This window comes from Cavia porcellus, unplaced genomic scaffold (assembly GCF_034190915.1).
Source record: "Cavia porcellus strain 051 isolate PalLab524CR breed Dunkin Hartley unplaced genomic scaffold, mCavPor4.1 scaffold_4, whole genome shotgun sequence".
Taxonomy (NCBI): domain Eukaryota; kingdom Metazoa; phylum Chordata; class Mammalia; order Rodentia; family Caviidae; genus Cavia; species Cavia porcellus.
The window spans coordinates 82,764,878-82,784,430 of NW_026947487.1; the positions used below are offsets into that span (position 1 = coordinate 82,764,878).

The 19,553-nt window shown below is 40.4% G+C and overlaps 1 protein-coding gene across 1 annotated transcript in view; it reads right to left on the bottom strand.

Moving 5' to 3' along the window:
- Positions 1 to 17,372, bottom strand: part of LOC100717473 (liver carboxylesterase 1-like) — a 29,335-nt gene extending 11,963 nt beyond the window's left edge. Inside the window, 8 exon segments of the mRNA XM_003471972.4 lie at positions 1,180 to 1,218; positions 3,822 to 3,926; positions 4,504 to 4,608; positions 6,801 to 6,954; positions 9,241 to 9,374; positions 11,850 to 11,994; positions 13,550 to 13,754; positions 17,093 to 17,372. Coding sequence (XP_003472020.4) covers positions 1,180 to 1,218; positions 3,822 to 3,926; positions 4,504 to 4,608; positions 6,801 to 6,954; positions 9,241 to 9,374; positions 11,850 to 11,994; positions 13,550 to 13,754; positions 17,093 to 17,147 — 942 coding nt within the window. The 5' untranslated portion in view covers positions 17,148 to 17,372.
- Positions 17,373 to 19,553: the final 2,181 nt, after the last annotated feature.

A 19,553-nucleotide genomic window follows, 5' to 3' on the forward strand; every position in this document is an offset into this window, starting at 1 on the left:
TTTCATTTAGGTTTCGTGAGAACTAGCTCCTGCCCTCCTCCACAGGTAGACTCATATGGCACCTATGCTTACAATTAAGATCTAAAATGTCCAGTAAAAGTCTCATGTTTGGAGTCAGGGCCTGGTCAAATCGGAAGACTCCAATTACTGGGGGGCATTGCTTAGAAATGACATTTCTATAGTTTCATCCAGGCTCCTTTCTTCTTCCTGTGCTTCCTGGCTGCCATGTGGTGAACACTTGTCCTCTGCCCGCCCCTTCCAGCAGGACATCTCTGCTTTGGACCCAGTTCACCATGAACTGAGCCCACTGAAAGTGACCCAAAAATAAACCTTTCCTTTAAATTATGTGTAGTCACAGTGACACAAAAGCTGATACTCATCAGTCCATTCCTAGACATCACTGTTCCATTCCATTGCCAGTGTGCCCTTACTTTTTCACCTTTTATCTGACCATTGTTACACAAGAGCAGTTTACTTGAGTTTCTCCTGCATTCTGCTCAGCAAGATGGAAGGCTCTAAGAAGGCAATAAATATTATCCACCACTTCTATAGCCCAAATATACAATCAGGCCATGCCATTCAAAATGTCCTCTTATACGCTTGCTAATACTCAAATAAATCTAATTTTATCTTTCAAAGTTCTTTAAGAGGAAGTGTTCTGATCTCCAGGAAGGAGCAAAGAGGATAGAATTGTAATATGCTGCAGCTAATGTGACCAAACCCTGAAAACCCCATAGGCAGTGACTGGAAGGAAGGAAATGGGAGAATCATGTGGGTTTCTGGAGTGCTAAAAGGCTCCTTCTTGTATAAGTAATCAACCCCGTGGCTTCCCAGGAGACTGGTCATCCTCAATCAAGGTTCCTGAGCCCTTTATCTAGTTTCCTCCCACCTCTTGGTAGTAGAAGATTCTGGTAAAGCCTTTTTTCACAAGCCCTTTTTAATACAAGAAATGTGAATGAAAAACAGGTAACTGAGCCCGGATTATACAGGTTTGCTGAACATGAGCATTTCACTGAGAATCACGGTAATGCATTTCAGTCCTATCTCTGATCTTCCAGGCTGTGTTACCTTGACCTCAACAATACACATCCAAGAAGAAGCATGCATTCTTGAATAGAGAATTGCAGCTTAAAGGTGCAAGAAATCAAAACCTATAATCAAGAAAACAAAGGTCCTCACCTCTCTGGGGTCTCCATGTAAATCCACAGTGAGAAATTTCTGTGAAGACAAAGGCAGAATTTTTTGTCAGAAATATCCCTGGAGTCAAAGCTCATCTTTTGATCGGTGACCAAAAGGCATGTTATTTTCATGCTTCTTTTTTACCTGGGCCCAGAGAATAAGGACACTACACAGGCCTTTTGGGTTTAAGCACACGATGGTAGAGTAGTACAGGGAGGGAAGGGTACCAGCAAGGGAGGTTCAATCCTGAGATGCTAAAGTCAAAAGTCCTGGAGCTCTTGAAGGGATGACTGCTGTTGGTACCTACCCTTCTCTTTATCTTTTTCCCTACTTGCTCACCCATAGTAACGTTATTGCAATTTTTCTTTTGGGGAGAAAAGGAAGAGTTGACTGTGGAGGCAGGAATGTGACAGTCTCAATATTTGATGGGATAAGAAAGGGAGTGCAGTGGCTAGAGATGGCGTTCCCATCATCCTTCAGCCCCTGTTTCACTCTTCTCTCTCCCACTTCATTATTTCAGATGCCAATATGTGATCTGGGATCTCCAAATCCCCAAACTTAGAGGTTAGTGCAAGGAAGGAGGTTAGTACATGTTCCAGGATCAATCCAACAGGGTATGCACCAAAACTAATGCTATAATTTTAAGGTACATGACTTCTAAACAGATATAAGTCCAGAGAGTTGCCGTGTTTTTACTTCCCCAAGGAATAAACATACTTCAAAAGAAACCAACAAAGAAGAGTTTTAGCTATGTCACTGAGACAGATAAATTTTCAATATTTTCAGAGCTTGTGTATCCAGCCAAAACTGCTTTACATCAAAATCCATTTCTCTTTTGGCCACTTTAAAATTAATTTTCTCATTTTGTATTAGTAAACTCTGATTCAAACAAACTCAGTGAATCACATATCAGCTCATGCTTTTCTTTGCTGTATGTTCAACAAGATTGCAAGGTTTCATGGGGACTGAAATTGTCTGCATTACCTAATAGGTCTGACATAGATATGTGAACAGCAATGACTGGAGATGCCTCCACTATGAGGGGTAGTTCCCAGAAGTCAGATAGGGGTGTGTGTGTGTGTGTGTGTGTACTGAGGACAGTAGCAATCATGGAAGCATTTCCACAGTGACTCAGAAAGATGTCCTGGGATCACATATTTTCTGAATTATCCTAGAGTCACCAACTACTTCTCCATAAGCTGAGTCCTCTTGTGCCACATGAAAAATGATTATTCCTTTTTCCCAAATATTAGAAAAATAGCAGTGCCTTAATTCTTTGAATGTCTTGGTTGACTGATTTGACCTGATACATCAGTTCAGAGGTCATGTTAAATGTATATTCATGGACTCATCTCAAAACCCAGTGGTAGAAGCTTTCCCTGGAGGTATAGAGACATTTCTTGTGTTGAGATCCAGACAAAAAATTAAGAAGTTCAGGTAACTTCTGAGCTCATAACTTCCTCCACAAAGGGAATGATTTTCATGAGCCTTGGATGTTGTTCTCTTTGGATATTTGTCCAGCTAAGTTTCTTTTGCAGTAATAGAAGAATTGCCCATCAATGCACAAATGTCATTTTCCCTGAGAAGCAGCCTTGCTGGCTATTACAAATATGTCTGTTCTTTGTACTCTCACTACACTTAATCCACTAAGTACATGGTTTTACCTCTCTTTGGATAGTTCTCTGTGAGAAGGCACTATGGTCAACTTATGTTCAGGTCGCCTCTGCTGACAGCAGACTTCCATATAATTAGCTTGGAGAGATGGATGGACAGGTATCTCAATACAACCATAATTGGATAAACAGATGAAAAATAGCAGATAGCAGATAGGTGATGGATGTGTCCGTGCTTTTGGAGTGCCAAGTGAAAGAGCATGGACGTGTTCATTGGTACCTATTGGGATTGAAGTGCCTCATTGAAAATAGACAAATGAAAAGCTATGGATAGATAAATACTGGATTGAAGAAATTATTAAAGAATTACATGGACAGAAGGATGGATACATGAATGAACTGATGATAGTTGAATGATAATAGATACAAGTCATTCTAATTGAGTTCAAGTTACCAGAAATCTGGTATAGGCCACTGCTACGTTACTTGTAAATTTTAGCATCTAAATCCACCAAGATTAGCTGTCATTCTTTTCTGAAAAACCTGAACTAACTATACCCATCCCCAAATCCAAGATGATAGTTTCTTACAGTAATATAGAATATTCAATTCTGAAAATAAGAATATCAAAATGTATAATTGAAAGAACTGGGGGTGGTTATATAATTTTAAGTCATGTTGCTATTGGACATTTTTTACATTTGTACTAATTAATAACAAAAAAGGAGCCAAGTGTGCTGGTGCATGCTTGTAACTCCAGTAAATAGGAGGTTGAGGCAGGAAAATTGTTGTAAGTTCGAGACCAGCCTGAGCTACAAAGTGAGCTCAAGGCCAGGCTGAACTGCATAGCAAGACCCTGTCTCAAAAGGACAAAATATAATAACAAAAAAAGGAAAAATTATGTCCCAATTTATATCTATATCCTAACAGAACTACTGAAAGGTAAGAAACCATCCCAAATGGTTTAAGGAAGGGATAAAGTATGGGGTCCAGTAGACAGGGTAAGGCCACTGGAATGGAGGCACCTACCATTTTCTGTGAGATCTCTAGCAATTCTTCCTCTGTCTTCTGGCGTAGGCAGTGAACCATGACAGCTGATGTGATGGTTTTACACCCAGCAGTGACAGCAATTTTCTGTAGATAGTACAAGTGAAAATATAGTTCAAAGGCAATGTCACTTCTCTCCATCAGTGTAGATAATACTAGAAGTATGTGGCATATGGCCATGGTAACAGCCAAATTTTTGGAAAAAGCATTTCCACACTGACACATCCATAACCTATCTGCTAGTTTTCATCTATTTATCCATGTATTTGTTCAATTGTGGTTGTATTGCAGTTGAAGCTGGAGATAGCTGCAAATATTCTATACCAGTAGGTATGCATTCTGAATCCCAAAGGGTGTTGCTTCTTTCAACACTCATAAAGTTAGTTACGACATGATCCAGTAAATATCTCTAAATACATATATATATACATATATATTATATATTATATATTATATATATTCATAGTTTGATGTCTCAAGACAGGTTGTTTGTCATGGGCACACAAAGCTCACATTCAGGACTTCACTGTCTGATGTCAAATCCCAGATCTTTTATTTCTAGCTATTTGCTATCCAGTAAGCCCCTCAATCTTTTTGTACCTTGGTTCCCCTATTCATAGGGAAGGGTAATCATTACATTTCTCTTATCCAGAATGAGACTTACCTTAGCCAAAGGCTTAACATTCTTCATGACCAGATTACCGGTTAGGGCCACACCACTCTCAGAAATGGCCCTGTGGAAGAGGTTCTTGGCCAGGGGAGATAATACCTGAGAGGGAAATGGAGAGGAGGAGAGTTGATGCTCATGGTCCAGTGGGTCAATGATTTTCATATTCTTTAAGATTCCATCTACCCACTCCCGTGCTACCCACTCAACTGCAGACGTTACACTCAGTAGATATGACATCTCCTCACATTTCCGTCTTGCTTCCCAAACTCTCTCTCTCTCTCTCTCTCTCTCTCTCTCTCTCTCTCTCTCTCTCTCTGTGTGTGTGTGTGTGTGTGTGTTTCTCCTTCAAGGAGAAACTTGAAGGGATGTAATTAGTCCAGAGTAAGGGATAATACTAGAAATATGTGGCATATGCCCTTGATAACAGCCAAAATTTTGGAAAAAGCATTTCTGTATACTTTGCAAGAAATTCTGCTTCAAACTTGGCATTACAGGGAATTTATTTTAAGAAAAACAACTATTATGAAAATATTGTTCAGGATATAGTGCTGACATGGCATGCACAAGGCCCAGGGTTTGATGTGCAACTTAGGAAAAAGAAAAGGGAGAATAAGGGAGGATTAGGGGAGGGAAGAAAAGGGAAAAGAAAGGAAAGGAAAGGAAAGGAAAGGAAAACTGATAATGAGGTGAACAACAATATTTAAGAGTTTTTGTGCTGTTTGAAGTAGGAAAAATTAAAAATAACCCACAGTGCTATATATTGAATATACAAATAATTTTTATTCATAATATAGAATACTATGCATAAAAAACATAAGAATATCTAAAGAGGCTTAATTTTAAGGAAATATTTATGCTACACTACATGTTAAAATGATGAAGTAACTGAGACAGAAAGAGATATGCCAAGAGAGCAAGAAAAAAAGAATGGATAGCTAAAAAGAGGACTAAGGTGTGTATAAATGGATATATACATATGGACTGTGAAAAACACTGTGGAAATACATACTTTAAAGTCCACAGTGACTACTCACAGAGGGTGGAATAGTGGCCATTTTCTTCTTTGAGTTTAACTATTTTCCTTTCTCTCTACTATAAATATGTGTAACATTTTCTTCTGAGTATTCAACTAGGAAATAAAAAACTCATGTAAAAATAAAGCAATAAGGCTAACACTGAACTCTACACCAGGTGCTTACATGATATCTTCTGGCTCTCAGTACCCTCTGTAAATTCCATCAGTGTCCCCAGGCTTCATTCCCCATACCAGCAAGACATCTCATGATTCAAGGTTAGGTCTATATATCAAAACTTGTATTCCATCTCTCCTCTACTTCTGTTCACCTGTTTCCCCAAGTCCTGCACTGCCCCACAGTCCCGAAGAGTGCTATCCTCCCTTTTGGACCTGGATAAGCTATCAGGACACTGTTGAGGAAGCACTGTTGACTTCTCTCAGTGCTCAAGACCCCTTAGTATGTACATCTGGTCTGGAGCCAAATGATACTTTATCCAACTTATGTCCTTTCCCCTTGCTATATATAGTTTATATTCATTGCTCTGCCCAAAAGAATCAAGGTGAGCCCTACTGTGAAAAATGATTAGAAAGTACAGTGAAAAATCAAGGAGGAAGAAATGGAAAGCCACTACTAAAGGCTAAAGTTGAAGATTCTTAGGGTCCCATAAAATTAACCTGAGCCCAATCCCACTACAGTCCAAAGAGTGTGGGGCCCTAGTTCTTCACAATTTGATGCTGGGCACTGAGTAGACTCAGCTCTAGATCTAAGTCTTATAAGCACAGACACACATGACTGGATTAACTGATTTCCAATAGGCTCTATCAGCAACTATATCAACCCTGGACCTGAATTCCTCATTATAGTTTGTGTCTAGATGTTCCCCCAAAGCTCCATGGAGTCATAGACGGGGCTTTTTCATAGGTGACTGGATTTAGAGTGTGTGAGCCTGGGATCGATTCATGGTGCAATGCTAGGATCAAAGGCACTAGGATTAAGGGTGTGAGAGTCACTTGCCCTAAATAGCCTGGATAAGATTTAAGAGATAGAAAGAGCTGTGGTCATTCTTTGTTGTTTTGTTACCTTATGCCTACCATGAAGTGTTTCTCTTCTATGAAGTCTATCATGTCATCCCGCCTTGGAGCCAGATGATTATGAACTGAAACTTCTATAAACTGTGAGCTAAATTAACCTTTACTCTTTTAACTTTGGGTATCAGGTATTTTGTATCAGGACAAAGAAAAGTAGCTAAGACAGTCTGGTAACAAGAATACTTACAAGAACAGAGACACTTTCACCACCTGCTGATTCTCCAAAAATGGTCACAGAGCCTGGGTTCCCTCCAAAGTTGGCAATGTTGTCCTGGACCCAGTGCAGTGCAGCCACTTGGTCCAAGTGACCCCAGTTCCCCTGGCCATGTTCATCCCCTGTGCTGCAAGGGATAGAGTGGGAGAGAGAAACAGAACTATCACAGTAGTGCTCTCAAGAACCAAAGCAGTTTAGGGTCTTTCACTTAATCTTCCTGAAAGAGATTAGACTGCATACCTGACACAGGGGTCACCTGCTTCTCACTCCTGTAGTAGTGTTCTAGGGAGAGATCTGCACTCATCCTCCTGGCTACTACTGAGGATCTACCAAGCATCCAAAACAGATCAAAGAGATAGATCACATCTTTTATAAAAATAGGTGAACAAAAATCTCTGATGACATTCAGGTCACACTGCAGACCACAAATAAATAGAAGGTTAAAAGAAAATACAGTGTCAACTGCTGAAAGTATTCTGAGGGAAAAAAAGCTAATAAACAACTAGTTGTAGGACAGTGTGGTGATATTTCAGATCTCATGGCCAGGGAAAGTGTCTCTGAGGAAAAACATTAGGTAGAGATCAGGATAAAATGAGCATATAGGCCTTATCAATTACCAGTGAAGGTAATTTCAGTTAGGAGAAGTAGGCTGTACACAAATCCCAGGGACAAGAGAAGAAAACATGAGAGGCTAATGTAAGGTGCAACTAAAGAGCTTACTGAAAGCCTTGACTAGGACTCTGCAACATGGCAAGTAATATAGGAACCCTCCTAAGAGACATGATATCATTTAAGCCATCTATCACACTAGCAGTCTAGTTTTTATAGGAAGCATCCATTGTGTAAAAATAGCAGGTTAATAAAAATATGTAGTTTTAATTCAGGATGTAAGTCAGAAAAATAATTAAAGGTCTAGGCCTTTAATTATGGTGCAAGCTAAGATTGGTGAAAAGTAAGTGGATGAATATGGCTTTAAAAGTTAGAACCAAAAGGCTTTGCTAGTCATACGGACATTACTTGTAAGAAAAAGTGGTGAGTCCAGGCTCTCTACCAGGGCTTTACACTGAAGAAAAGGGAGGAAGGAGCTGTTTGGTGGCTGCACAGAGACTTTTGAGGGAAGAGAGGAAGAGTCATTGTTGGGTGAAAAGTAGTGAACCTCAGGGACTGTCAGTGTACAGAAAGCAGCCTTTGTAGACATCCATGGATATGGGAGAAGGTAGCTAAGATGGCACCTGGCACTAAAAGACAAGTGGATGCTACTAAAAAAAAAAGGAGCTGTGAACATGCTTCTGAGGTTGCCCAGAGATTAATGGAGAGGGAGACATAGAAACTGGAGGTAGGGGAGGAGAGGTGCTAAGAAGGAGTAGGCCAGGAGGCGGGAAGTGGCCAGAGCTAGGAAAATGAAGCACTGTAGGGAGGAGGGAGTGGCTATTGGTTGGTGGTGTGAAGAGGTCCCATTAGGTAGATCCAGGCATCAGTGGAGACCATTATTGACTCTGTGAGAGCAGCCTGGAAGTATAGTTAGTTGAGAATCCGCCTGCATAAGCACTCGCTACACTCCCACCTTGACAGTGCCCCTCCTTACTTTCCTAGGAGTAGATGTGCAGCATGTACCCCATCACAGAAGGAGAAGTGGGGAAGATAATTTTTGAAACCTTTCTAGGCATTGACAGATAACACAGGTAAAAAGGAGATGAGTATTACAGGGGCAGGAATGTGAGCCTGGGCCTTGCAGGATGAATAGGAAGTAGAGCAGGCATTCCATGGACAGCCCATACAAAAGCTCAGAAGCAAATAAACAAGTGTGAATGGTAAACGGAAATTTCAGTGGGGTCCAATAATAGAAGGAGTGGATATATTAATAAGAACTTTTTTAAAAGGTGTTTTGGGGGATGGGATGACTACAGCTGAGACCTCACATCAATCCTGTGGCAGCTACTGTGGTTTGGCTGGCATGTGATTTGTAACCCAGAGGTTAATGTGCTAAAGCCTTGATCCTTAATGTGCCAGTCAAGAGTTGATAGAACTTGTAAAAGATAAAGACTAGTGGAAGGTGATTAAATTATTAGGACTGCTATATTTAAGAGAGACTAACATAGAGCTCATGGGATGCTTGTTAGCTCATAAAAGAATGAGTTGCTATAAAAGAACAAAAAGGTCTGAGATCCTGCTCTCTGGCTTCTATTTATGGTGTGAGCTCACCTTTCTGCTGAAGATTCCCTTCCTAATTTCCACCACATTGCAGCACAGCCAAGGGGCTTTCACCAAAGACAAATCAGATGAAACCACAGAGGTAGTATGAACTAAAATTTTTGTTTTTAAACAAAATTAGCCAGTCTTTGGTACTTTGTTACATCAATATAAAATAAACCAACACAGAAGATAATGTGCAAAAAATAGTTCAATGTCTTACCTGAAGAATCCCCAGATGCCTAGTCGGTACTGAATGGTTACCACCACCACATTTTCATGGGCAGAGAGGGCCAGTCCATCATAGGTTGATGCACTACCAATTGCCAGACCACCACCATGAATCCACACCATCACCTGTACAAAAAGAACACAGCCACACTGCTTACAAAAAATGCTATTAGAAAAGACCTCAGGGATTTTCTGATTTTGTCACTTACCATATTTTGCCTGTAACTCAAGGGAGCCATTACCCAAACTCCATCAACACCAGCCATATTGCAAGACGCAGTCCCTCTTCTTCCCAGCTCTACCAGCTGCGCCTAGGCCATCACCATACTCCATGCATACTGGTTTACCCTGCCTTTCTCCCCAGACACATGGCCTATGTCCTGACAAGGCTCTCTAAAATGAGAAAGTCATGAAAAATAAGCAAAGACCAAGGATGTCATGTTCTCCCCAAAACTCCACCATTCTGATGCCTAAATGATGCAATCAGCTGAATGTATAGACTGGAAAGAAGAAGCCCTTGGGTTTTAGCTTTATCTCACTTAACTCTTTAGTGGAGAATTTCATTTCCTGTGTTGTTCCATTATATCAATAATTAAGGACATCCCCAGTGGGTATGTTTCTACCATGCTTCCACTGTGCCTCCACTGTGGCCTAAATCCCACACATCTTCAGCCCAGCTTCACATTCACCTCCTGTAGAATGTCTTCAGTCATTTGACTAAAATTATATGACACTATGTGTCTGGGACTGTGATGAGAGCTGAAAATGGTGGTATAGTAAAAAGACCAATTCATAAAGCATTTCTTTGCATTTAAAAGTTCACATACCAGGAAAGAAATGAGAGTGAGTAAAATAATATTAATAGTACTGCAAGTAGAAAATAGATTAGACATCAACTACACACCAATAGTGTTCTGAGTACTAAAAAATATCTATTCAAAAGGTAAGAAAATTGAGAAATAAAAAATTGGGCCACTTTATTGCTCAACATCCTATGGCTAAAGGTGGTAGCAGCAAGACTTGACCAGACAATCTGGCCCCAGAACTCAGGTACTGAGTTACCTACTGATAGCAACCCACAGGTACAGCACAGTAATCTGGCTGTTCAGGCAAGAATATCCTTCCAGCCCTACTCAGTGTGTGATCAGTGCTGCCTGTATGTACTCAGCCAGGACTGAGTGAAGCTTGACAGTCATCACTGAATACTCATGCCATCATTTTTATTTGAGGAAATAGACATTCGCAAAAATTAAGAAATTGTCAGAGCTTCTAGGTCACCCAAAGGCAGACTTAGGATTTAGATTCAAATCCCTAGTCCTCAACACTGTGTTTATACCTGGGAGTGGTGGGACTCCTTCCTCCAGGCTCCCAAAGACCCTTTTCCTTTCATCTCTGTTCCTTGCTTCTCTCCAGGGCAGGAACTGAAACACAAGCATCTTTAAAAGAAAGCTGAGCCCAAGGGCTGGTCAACAATGATATGCTGGAGAAGTTTATATGTCTCCGCAACCCAAATGGTAATCTCTTTCAGGGCAGGATTGTGTTTCTCATGGTTTCTTTCTCCTTTTTGTAACCCCCAAATCTAACTGTGTGCACGTTAACACTATGTAACAGAAGGAGTGAATGAATGAGGGAACATTACTCCCTACCTCAATATTCCTTATAAACACAAACAAGACCAACCTCCAAGATGACATCCTTCATCCACACTCCTGGAGTCCATGTCAAGATTTTCCTAAAAAACTGGATGGATACTGACACTCCCTTTTGCACCTCATGAACTGTGGGCTTCCTCTTTGCCAGCATGTGTTCCTGTCCCTACCCCCATGCACCTGACCAAAGGTGGGTTTGTCTCACCTTTGGTCTTTTAGTCTTTGGGAAGTGCTGAGTCACTGAGCCATCAGCCTGTGCCAAAGGTAATTAGGGAGGGAAGTAAACCATCATGAAATCTCACAGGATTGGCCAAAACATAAGGAAATTTCTACTGAGGTTATTCAGGTTTCATCCACACCACCTCTGTCACTAGGCAGTGACAGTATTCACAAGACAGTGAAAGTCCTTTCAGGTACTTTGTGTAGAAAAATGAGACACATGCTCTATTTCCTAATCTCTGTCAAAATAACACTGGTTTAAAAGTCAGAAACTGTAGATGTTGTATTGGCAGTCTGTGCTGTGACCTCCCTTTCCCCATCTGGGCCTCAATTTCTCTACTTGATGAAAAGAAACTGTTGGGTTTTTCCATTTCCTCTAAGGTTCCTTCTAGCTCTAACTTCTTGAAAATTATGCGTTAGCTGCTCCAGAAATCGTATCCTTAATGTAGTAACTGGGTGTTCATTCTTGTTCTTCTATTAGTCTGAGGAAACTTAGAGTTATTAAGGTGGGCTTTCCAGATGTACATCAAACTCCTCCCAGATACTTGAGGTTAATAGGGGAAGCTGAGATAAGGAAAACTTTGCGTTTCCTATGATGAGAGGAAGATCTGGCCCATCTTTCAGAACCTGTAGTGCTTTTACCCCAAGCTGACTTCATCCTCTTCTATTTTGTATTCAAATTTTCCAGATACTGAACCTCACAAGTCTTGGCCAGTGGTGGTGCCATGCTTACCGGCAGACTTCTTTTCTTCTTCAAGTCCACCGGAGCATAAATATTTAAATACAGACAGTCTTCAGAATACGTGAAAGGAATGCTCTCCTTTCTATTGGTGAAGAGATCAGAGAGAATCTTATTTCCTTCTGCATCTTGGGAGCACCTAGGAAGGAAGGAAAAACACCAGAGATTCAACTAGGTTGAAACTAGGAAAGCCCCCCCCCCCCGCAGCTGTTTCTAGTATATGGAGTTTTAAACCTGTAAATGAAGTTGTCATCACTGGCCTGAAGTGATTGTAATGGGTAGAAAGCTGTCTGGAGATTCCAGTAGGAACCCTGGGACTCCAGTGTCTCCTCATATCATGCAGATAGTGAAGCAATGGGCAACTCTATCCTTTCCATAGCTTTTAAGATACACTGCTCCAGGGACAAGAGATTGCCCATGTGCTGTTCTTCCATGGGAGATGACATTTCCTGTAGAACCATTCTTTCCTGTGCTGGATGGTAACCCTGTTCATCTACCAAGTAATCATGTTGAAATAATTAGTAGACTTCCTTTAATTAGAACTCTGTAAAATGTAAGAAATTATACTCAACCGTTCAGAATGAAATTTCAGGATAACTTCAGGAAAACTACATTTCAGAAAGATGTACTCAGCCGTAGATGTACTGGTTGACCATAGGCAAATTTCTTTTTTGTTCTGGGCCCAATCATTCTGTTCTGTAAGGATCCAGTAGCCCTTCCATGCTAACATTCCATCATTACTCTGCCCCAGGCAACCACTATAGTCTGTCCCAATAAGAGATCTCTAAGATCCAACATGGATTACAGCCTGCAACATATTCTGAGTTCCCCAGTGTGTCAGTGATTTAAATTATTTTCATGTACTCACTCATTTAAACCTCACAGAATCTACCCCTAGCACAGATTCTCTTTGTATCCCTATTTTACAGGTAAGAAAGACAAGGCACAAAGATCGTTACAGAATCCTGAGTACCTTACAGAATCTAGAGAGCTGGCAAGGATTGCATAGGAAATAGATCCTTACTATGTAGAGCTTATTTTCCCAACTACATTATAAGCAACATTTCAGTGCTCAATGGAATCAGGTGGTAGAATGGCTGCCTGCAAGCTCCTGAGTCACTGAGGTTCTCAAATGACAGGTTGATGGACCTCTTAAGTAGAAAATGTAAAATCAACAAAGGATGCATTGAGACTCCTATCTTGGGGAATTTTTCCAACTACAAGGAGCATAACGTTTATAAAAACACAATTATAATGTCAAACATGGGAAAGAATCTCATTTCACTAGTATTGACAAGTACCTAGCCAACTTGGTCTCAAAATAGAAGACATTACCACACTACCTCTTATCTCCTTGAACTGTTCAACTTCATAACACATGTATCCTATTTTGTCCTATTACCAAATTAATTTTTAACTTTCCATGTTGACTCCTACTTTTCTGCCCACTTCTGGAAAGTTTTGTTCTCCAGTGAATTCTAAAAACTGAAAACATGCTTGGCACAGAATTGGTGCTTTATAATTATGTGCTAAATAAAATGATCTAGAAAGATGTGATAGTTCTGGAATGTTTTAGAAGTTCATGATGGTTCCAGAACAAAATAGAGCCAATCAGCATATTTTAATTCTTTCCTACATCACCCTGAGAAAAACATCCGCACTGGAAGATGACAAAGCCACCCTCATCAACTTACATGGGAGGGTAGGAGGTGGTGCTCTTCACATAGTTCCATGGCTCTGGAGGCTGTGGAGGAGTAAACCTCAGGGACCCCAGAGGAGGCTTAGCAAAAGGGACTCCCAGGAAGACAGCCACAGGCTGTGAAAATCCTTCCAAGCTGACATATTTTCCCAGGACTTTGCCATGCACAGTGTCCACCACAGGTGGCGAGGATGTGTGCCCTGCAGGACATAGAAAGGAAAAAAGAGCACGTCAGAGGGAAAAGGTGAGGCTCAGACTCCAGGAAGGCTTTGTCTCCTTCTAAACATGTGACTTTGACAAAGTCACTTAAAATTGCTGGGCCTCAGTTTCTTCTTAGTATTATGGCGGTGCGGAACACTGTCCTTCCCAGCTCTGAAGGCCAACTGAAGGAGTAATGTGGAAGTGGAGGTAGAAAAGAAACCATCCTAAAAGAAATTTAAAAGCTTAGATGATGCTGACAATGAAAGATAACTTTCATGTCCTCTAAGCCTTTAGAAGTGTGTACTCATTAGCAAGCTGATGCTGAGCTGTTGCCGGATAAAAGGATGAAAAGGAGGGGACATTATTCTCAGGAGATTGATATCATACGGAAAAGATGGAAGGGAATGGATGAAGAAGGAATAAAAGAAAGTACAGAGGCCCACAGACAACAAAACACAGCCCTGAGTGGCCTAAGAAAACCACAATATGTAGTCCGTGGACAGTGGAAGATCATCATGGAATGCACAGGTATTTGGAATAAGGGGCTCAACTGACAGGCAGAGGGATTGGATTTTATTCAGTTGGCTAATTAGAGTAGGAACAATTCTGAAGGAAAGGATACAATAAGCTTCTATGATAATCTCAGATTGCTGGGAATGGGTTCATTTAGAGGACTGAAAATGTCCTGTCTGTTCCATTCACTCTATTCTTATACAGCAGACAATTCTCCCTCACTTCCCTGCTCCTTCCTCTTCACCCTTGATTTCCAGTGCAATGCATCCAGTGAAAATAACCTGATCATTCTTCATGAACAAGGTGGATTTTCAGACATTTGACTCTGGTTACCCAAGCATTCTTCCTTTCTCTGGGGCCTCTCTAACCTCAACACATCAGAATGTCCTTCCTAAGACATGACTTCTGAATACTTGTTTGCGCAATATGTTACTTTTCAAAAAAAATATGTATGTCAACATCTCCCTAAAATTGCATAACCAGCAAAAAAAAAAAAGAATAAGATTTGTTTTAACAAACCAGAAGCCAGTAATCCTGAAAACTATGGGCAACAATGTTACAAACAAACAGGGTTGCTAATGATCCCATGCAAATTTCCTTTTTCTTGCTAAGTATTACTAATCATCCCAAAGCTTACTTCCTGTAATGCACGTTCTTGGAGATGTCCAGGGATGGAGACACAGCTGGTTTCTTTTTCCAGCCAAAGATTTCTGTGCTGAAAATTGGTCCTTTTTTAATTAGAAAAAATATTTATGAAGACATATGGAGACATAAAGGAGGAATTATGAAGGAAGTCTTGGTCCCTGACCAGATATGGGAGCTAGAGATGGGAAAGGAGGGGATAAAAGAGCAAGTAAAAGATGAAAGCTCCATGTCAGACATATTCAGTGAGGAAGTCAGTGTGAATCCTAGTAAGAAAATGCCACAGGACAAGGTCACCACAGGACTGAAAGGAAGTGGTCAGAGGCAGGCAGTGGCACTCACTTGAATGTGAAGGTGCACATCATGAGTGTGTGTATGAATTCAGTGCAGACCCCTGTGAGAGAAAAGAACAAGCTGAAAATAAAGTTTAGAGACAGCTGCAGCTGAGATAGAGCTCATACCAGAGTAAGGTAGGAGAAGGGCACCACATCAGGGCAGCCCAGGAAGGAGGAGGGATTGGCAGGAGTGCTCGGTGCTTCAAAGAGATCGGAGAGGATAAAGTCTAAACACAAATCACTAGATGTGGTCTGTGTTAGATCAATGATGACCTTTAAACTAGATGAGTTAGATGGAACCCAGTGATAACCTTCATACTGTCCTAGGTAAAAAATATGGTTGGACAGGGTAACAGAGACAAACAAGAATGATAAAATAGTTACCATTTATGTCACGTGGAGTGTGCATATGGGGAGCACTTACTGTGTGTTTGCCAACCATACAATTTTCTTTATATTACTTTTCCAAAAATGCCTTTTTACATATGTTAATATGCTCACTGAGCAAAAGAGCAAACAGGATTTAGAATCAGAGCATACAGACATTCTAAAGATGGAAATATGTTTGCATGTCCAGGGTAACCAGGAAAAATAGAATGTTTCACTCTACCTATAGGTCCCTTCTTATAACTCAGTTCCACGCCTCTCACTGTGTCACACTGACAAAAAGATGATACAATCTAGATGCTCAGGGCACTAATGTCTGAGCCCGGTCTGACTTCAGGAATCCAAGATAGACCTAAGCATGATTTTCCAGCTGCCTTTGGCAGAGTACACCATGCTTTGAGTCTGAATTTCTTTATCTATAAAATGGCATGGATGTGTGTTCAGGTGCCTTGCTATAGCCCTGACACACCATGGATTTATTTTTTGTATCTAATGTGTTGACTTTAGAAACTTTGCTGATCATAGAGGTACTATCTCGCATAGGTCCAACCAATCCATAGGCTACACCCCAACCACCTCTTACATCTGGTTCTCAGACCCAGGGCCAACATGCACCTGCTTCAGTCACCCAGATCCAAAATCCAGGCAGCTAGCAGAGCCCCTACCCCCCAATTTCGAGCAATACAATTCTAACATTCTCTGCATTTCTCTTCCTTCCTGCTGAGTCCATATCGAAAGGCTTTCCTCAAATTCCCCCTCTTCCTCTGCTTCCTGATGGATTCTGTGCTTTTTCTCTTGTGCTCCCTGTCCCAGTGTGTGACTTGACCTTTAGGAAATGTAAATGTCCTTTTCAGTGGCCAATGAATCATGGTCTGATTTAACATATGATAAATTTCCTATTAATGCACTCTATTTTAAATCAAGTCTCTTATCCCTTCCTCACATCTTTTCTGATTGGACAGCCTCAATACTGCTTTAGAAACAAGAATCTGTTTTGTTCTCACTGTAGCCCAAAAGTAGGCACCACTGTCAACCATATTTTAGAGATGGAAAAACCAAAGCATAGCAAAATGGCACCCAGTCTGGAACTGCTGAACTGAAATTTAGACATTCACTCTGACTCCTGAGTCCATGCATTTAATGTTCTACTAAACCACCATCATGACCCATATAGATCTGTGAATCAATGGGAAAATATACTTAATTACTTTCTCTATGTGAACTTTAAAGTTATTTCCTGGCCCTTTTATGTCTATTGCCTGTAACTGGATCTTAGGTTAGAGTTTCCTCCTAGATAGGTTGATTCTACCTCCACACTCTATTCAAGAAGGTGGATACCACAACTGTGGTATCCAGACTAATGTTTCTTTTGTGCACAGCTCCAACATGTTTGGTCCAGAATCAGGACTAGTAAATATGCATTCCCCAGCGCCCTTTGATTATATTTCAGAAGCACTTACCCCAAGATGTGCAAGCAGTGAGTGAGACAGAGACCAGAACATAAAACCACATCATGGAGGGAGGGATAGCAGCCAAGGGCCTATGTGCTTTCTTTTCTGTTCCAAGGGAATGTGTGTCTTGCTTGAGAGCTGGAGATCTGTCCCAGAGTCCCACCCACACAATCTAATTAAATAGTCTTAAATGACAAAAAAAAAAAAAATAGAAAGAAAAGCAAAAAGGTTTTTCTCTTCCAAAGACCTCACCTGGCACCCCTTAAAATCTGCAAACCACATCTACTCAGTTTATCTCCTGCTATTTGAATAGTCCACACCCAACTCTCAGATTACAAACAGGCTTCAATTCATCCAACAGCTTTTTTTTTTTTCATCCAATACCTTCTTATGTAAGATCTTCTCCTTATAATACTTTAACTTCAGTGAACTTTGATCTTCTCAAAGGAAAGCAGTGTGGAAAACTTTGGTCCTAAGAACAAGCTGGGAAGTTGTGCTTCTATGCTGAGATTTTCACAGCTGTTGAAATGGCTCTCTTTAATTTTGGTAAGGGGGAATTTTCAGTAAGCATTTTTCTCTTGACAATAGGAGGTTCACTTGTTATGTAGTGTTGAGTGTAAATTCATTTGGTTTGGTCTTGGTAGTGTAGCTTCCCTTGAGCTTATTTGACTATTATAAATGGCTTTTAATGCAATGTCATGTATTACAGAATAAGGGACCAAATTTCACTTTAGATCTTTTAAGGCTGCAATCCTTCTAATAGTTCAAAGTGGGAGGAGGGGCCAGGGATATAGCTCAGTGGCACAGTATTTTCCTGGCAAGCATAAGTTCGATTCCCAGTACAAAATAAAAGTGGATGTGGCTTAGACATCATATTATGTGGGGTATGAAGTTAGAATGAAAGGTCCTATAAGGTAGTAGGGGTTAAGACTATTGATATTGAAAAGATTCTGCTACAAGGCCAGGACCTTTTATCCTCTGATCAGGCAATAATGTAGTTGCAGTTCTTTCATGGAGAGTGACAAGGCTGATATCACGACCTATGATGTATAGCTTGAATATTTTCAGCAATGTATGATCTGATAACTTATGGGAACAAACAATGCTGCAACTCCTTATAGATGTAGAGCCCACAAAATTTATGTTATTTGTGTTTGTTCTTTAGAGAAGTAAGTGTTCAGATGGATTTCATAGCACCACCCCCCATTTCTATGTCTGATTTAGGAAAGGATATCATCGGAGCACCCTGATCATTTCATACAGTGACTATCCTGCCAAGATTCAAGAGGCAGATCATGTTTGGAGCAAGGTGCAATACCACTCAGATATACTGGGAGTGTAGCTCAAAATGTGAACACTCAAGGTGATTGAAGTGTCACATTCAGTCCCTAGCATCTCAAAGAGGAAAGGTGAAAATAAGAAAAGAGAAACAGATCAGGTGAAGAAATAAAGTAATAATCAAATAAAAATAACCAACACTACCAACATTGTAAACAAAAACAAAAAAATCTAGAGTGAAATACAAAGTGAAAACAAATGTTTTAAATCCATAAAGAGAAAAAATGAATGTAAGAGAAAAGTTAGAATGTGAGAGAAGGGAATAAGAAAAATAATTATATAGATAACATCAAGAAGAAAAGAAAAAGTAGCAACAAAAAGATATTAATGAAAATCTCCTTTTTGCAATAGTCTTCAAATTAGCAGGCAAGTGTTGATATTCACATTCTATGACAATCTAACTGAATAGTACGCAAAGATTTCCTAAAGAGACTCCAATAACACAGGAGATAACAGCAAGAATTAACAAATGGAAGTATAGTAGAGCTTCCCCAAAGCAAAGGAAAACAATTAAAAAGATAGCATACAAAATGGGAGAAAAATCTTCACCAACTACTCTTCCGTTGGAAGTTGATTATCCAGAACACATTTTTTAAAAACACAAAAAATCAACACCCAAGTTAAAAATTCAATCAATAAATAGGGCAAATGAACATATACCTTTAAAAAAAGCAAATGACCAGAAATAATATTTTAAAAGTTATCAGCATCTTTAGATATCAGGGAAATGCAAATTAAAACTACTTTGAGATTACTTCTTCCCTAGTCAGACTGGCTAGCTTTAAGAATAAAAAGGTACCCAGTGCACACTTCACCCCAGGAGAACAGATCCAGAACAGCTCATCCTCCAAGCTCCAGTGGAGCAGCCCCAAAACATGGCAGGATAGTGTTTCTGGAGAAGTCCCACAGAGGCAGCAGTTGGCGAGTGAGGTGAGAGATTCAAGGCAAACCCCAGCAGCAAAACTGTCCTGGGTTGCTTCACTGCCAAAGTTTAGGTGGAAGAAGGAAAGAAGAGCCTTTCAGTCACAGTGGACTGCTGACAGCTGGAAATCAGATGAGAGAGAATTCTCCTGAGATGTAGGATCTGGAACCAACCAGACTCTGCTTCAAAGACCACCTTGGCCCTGCAGAA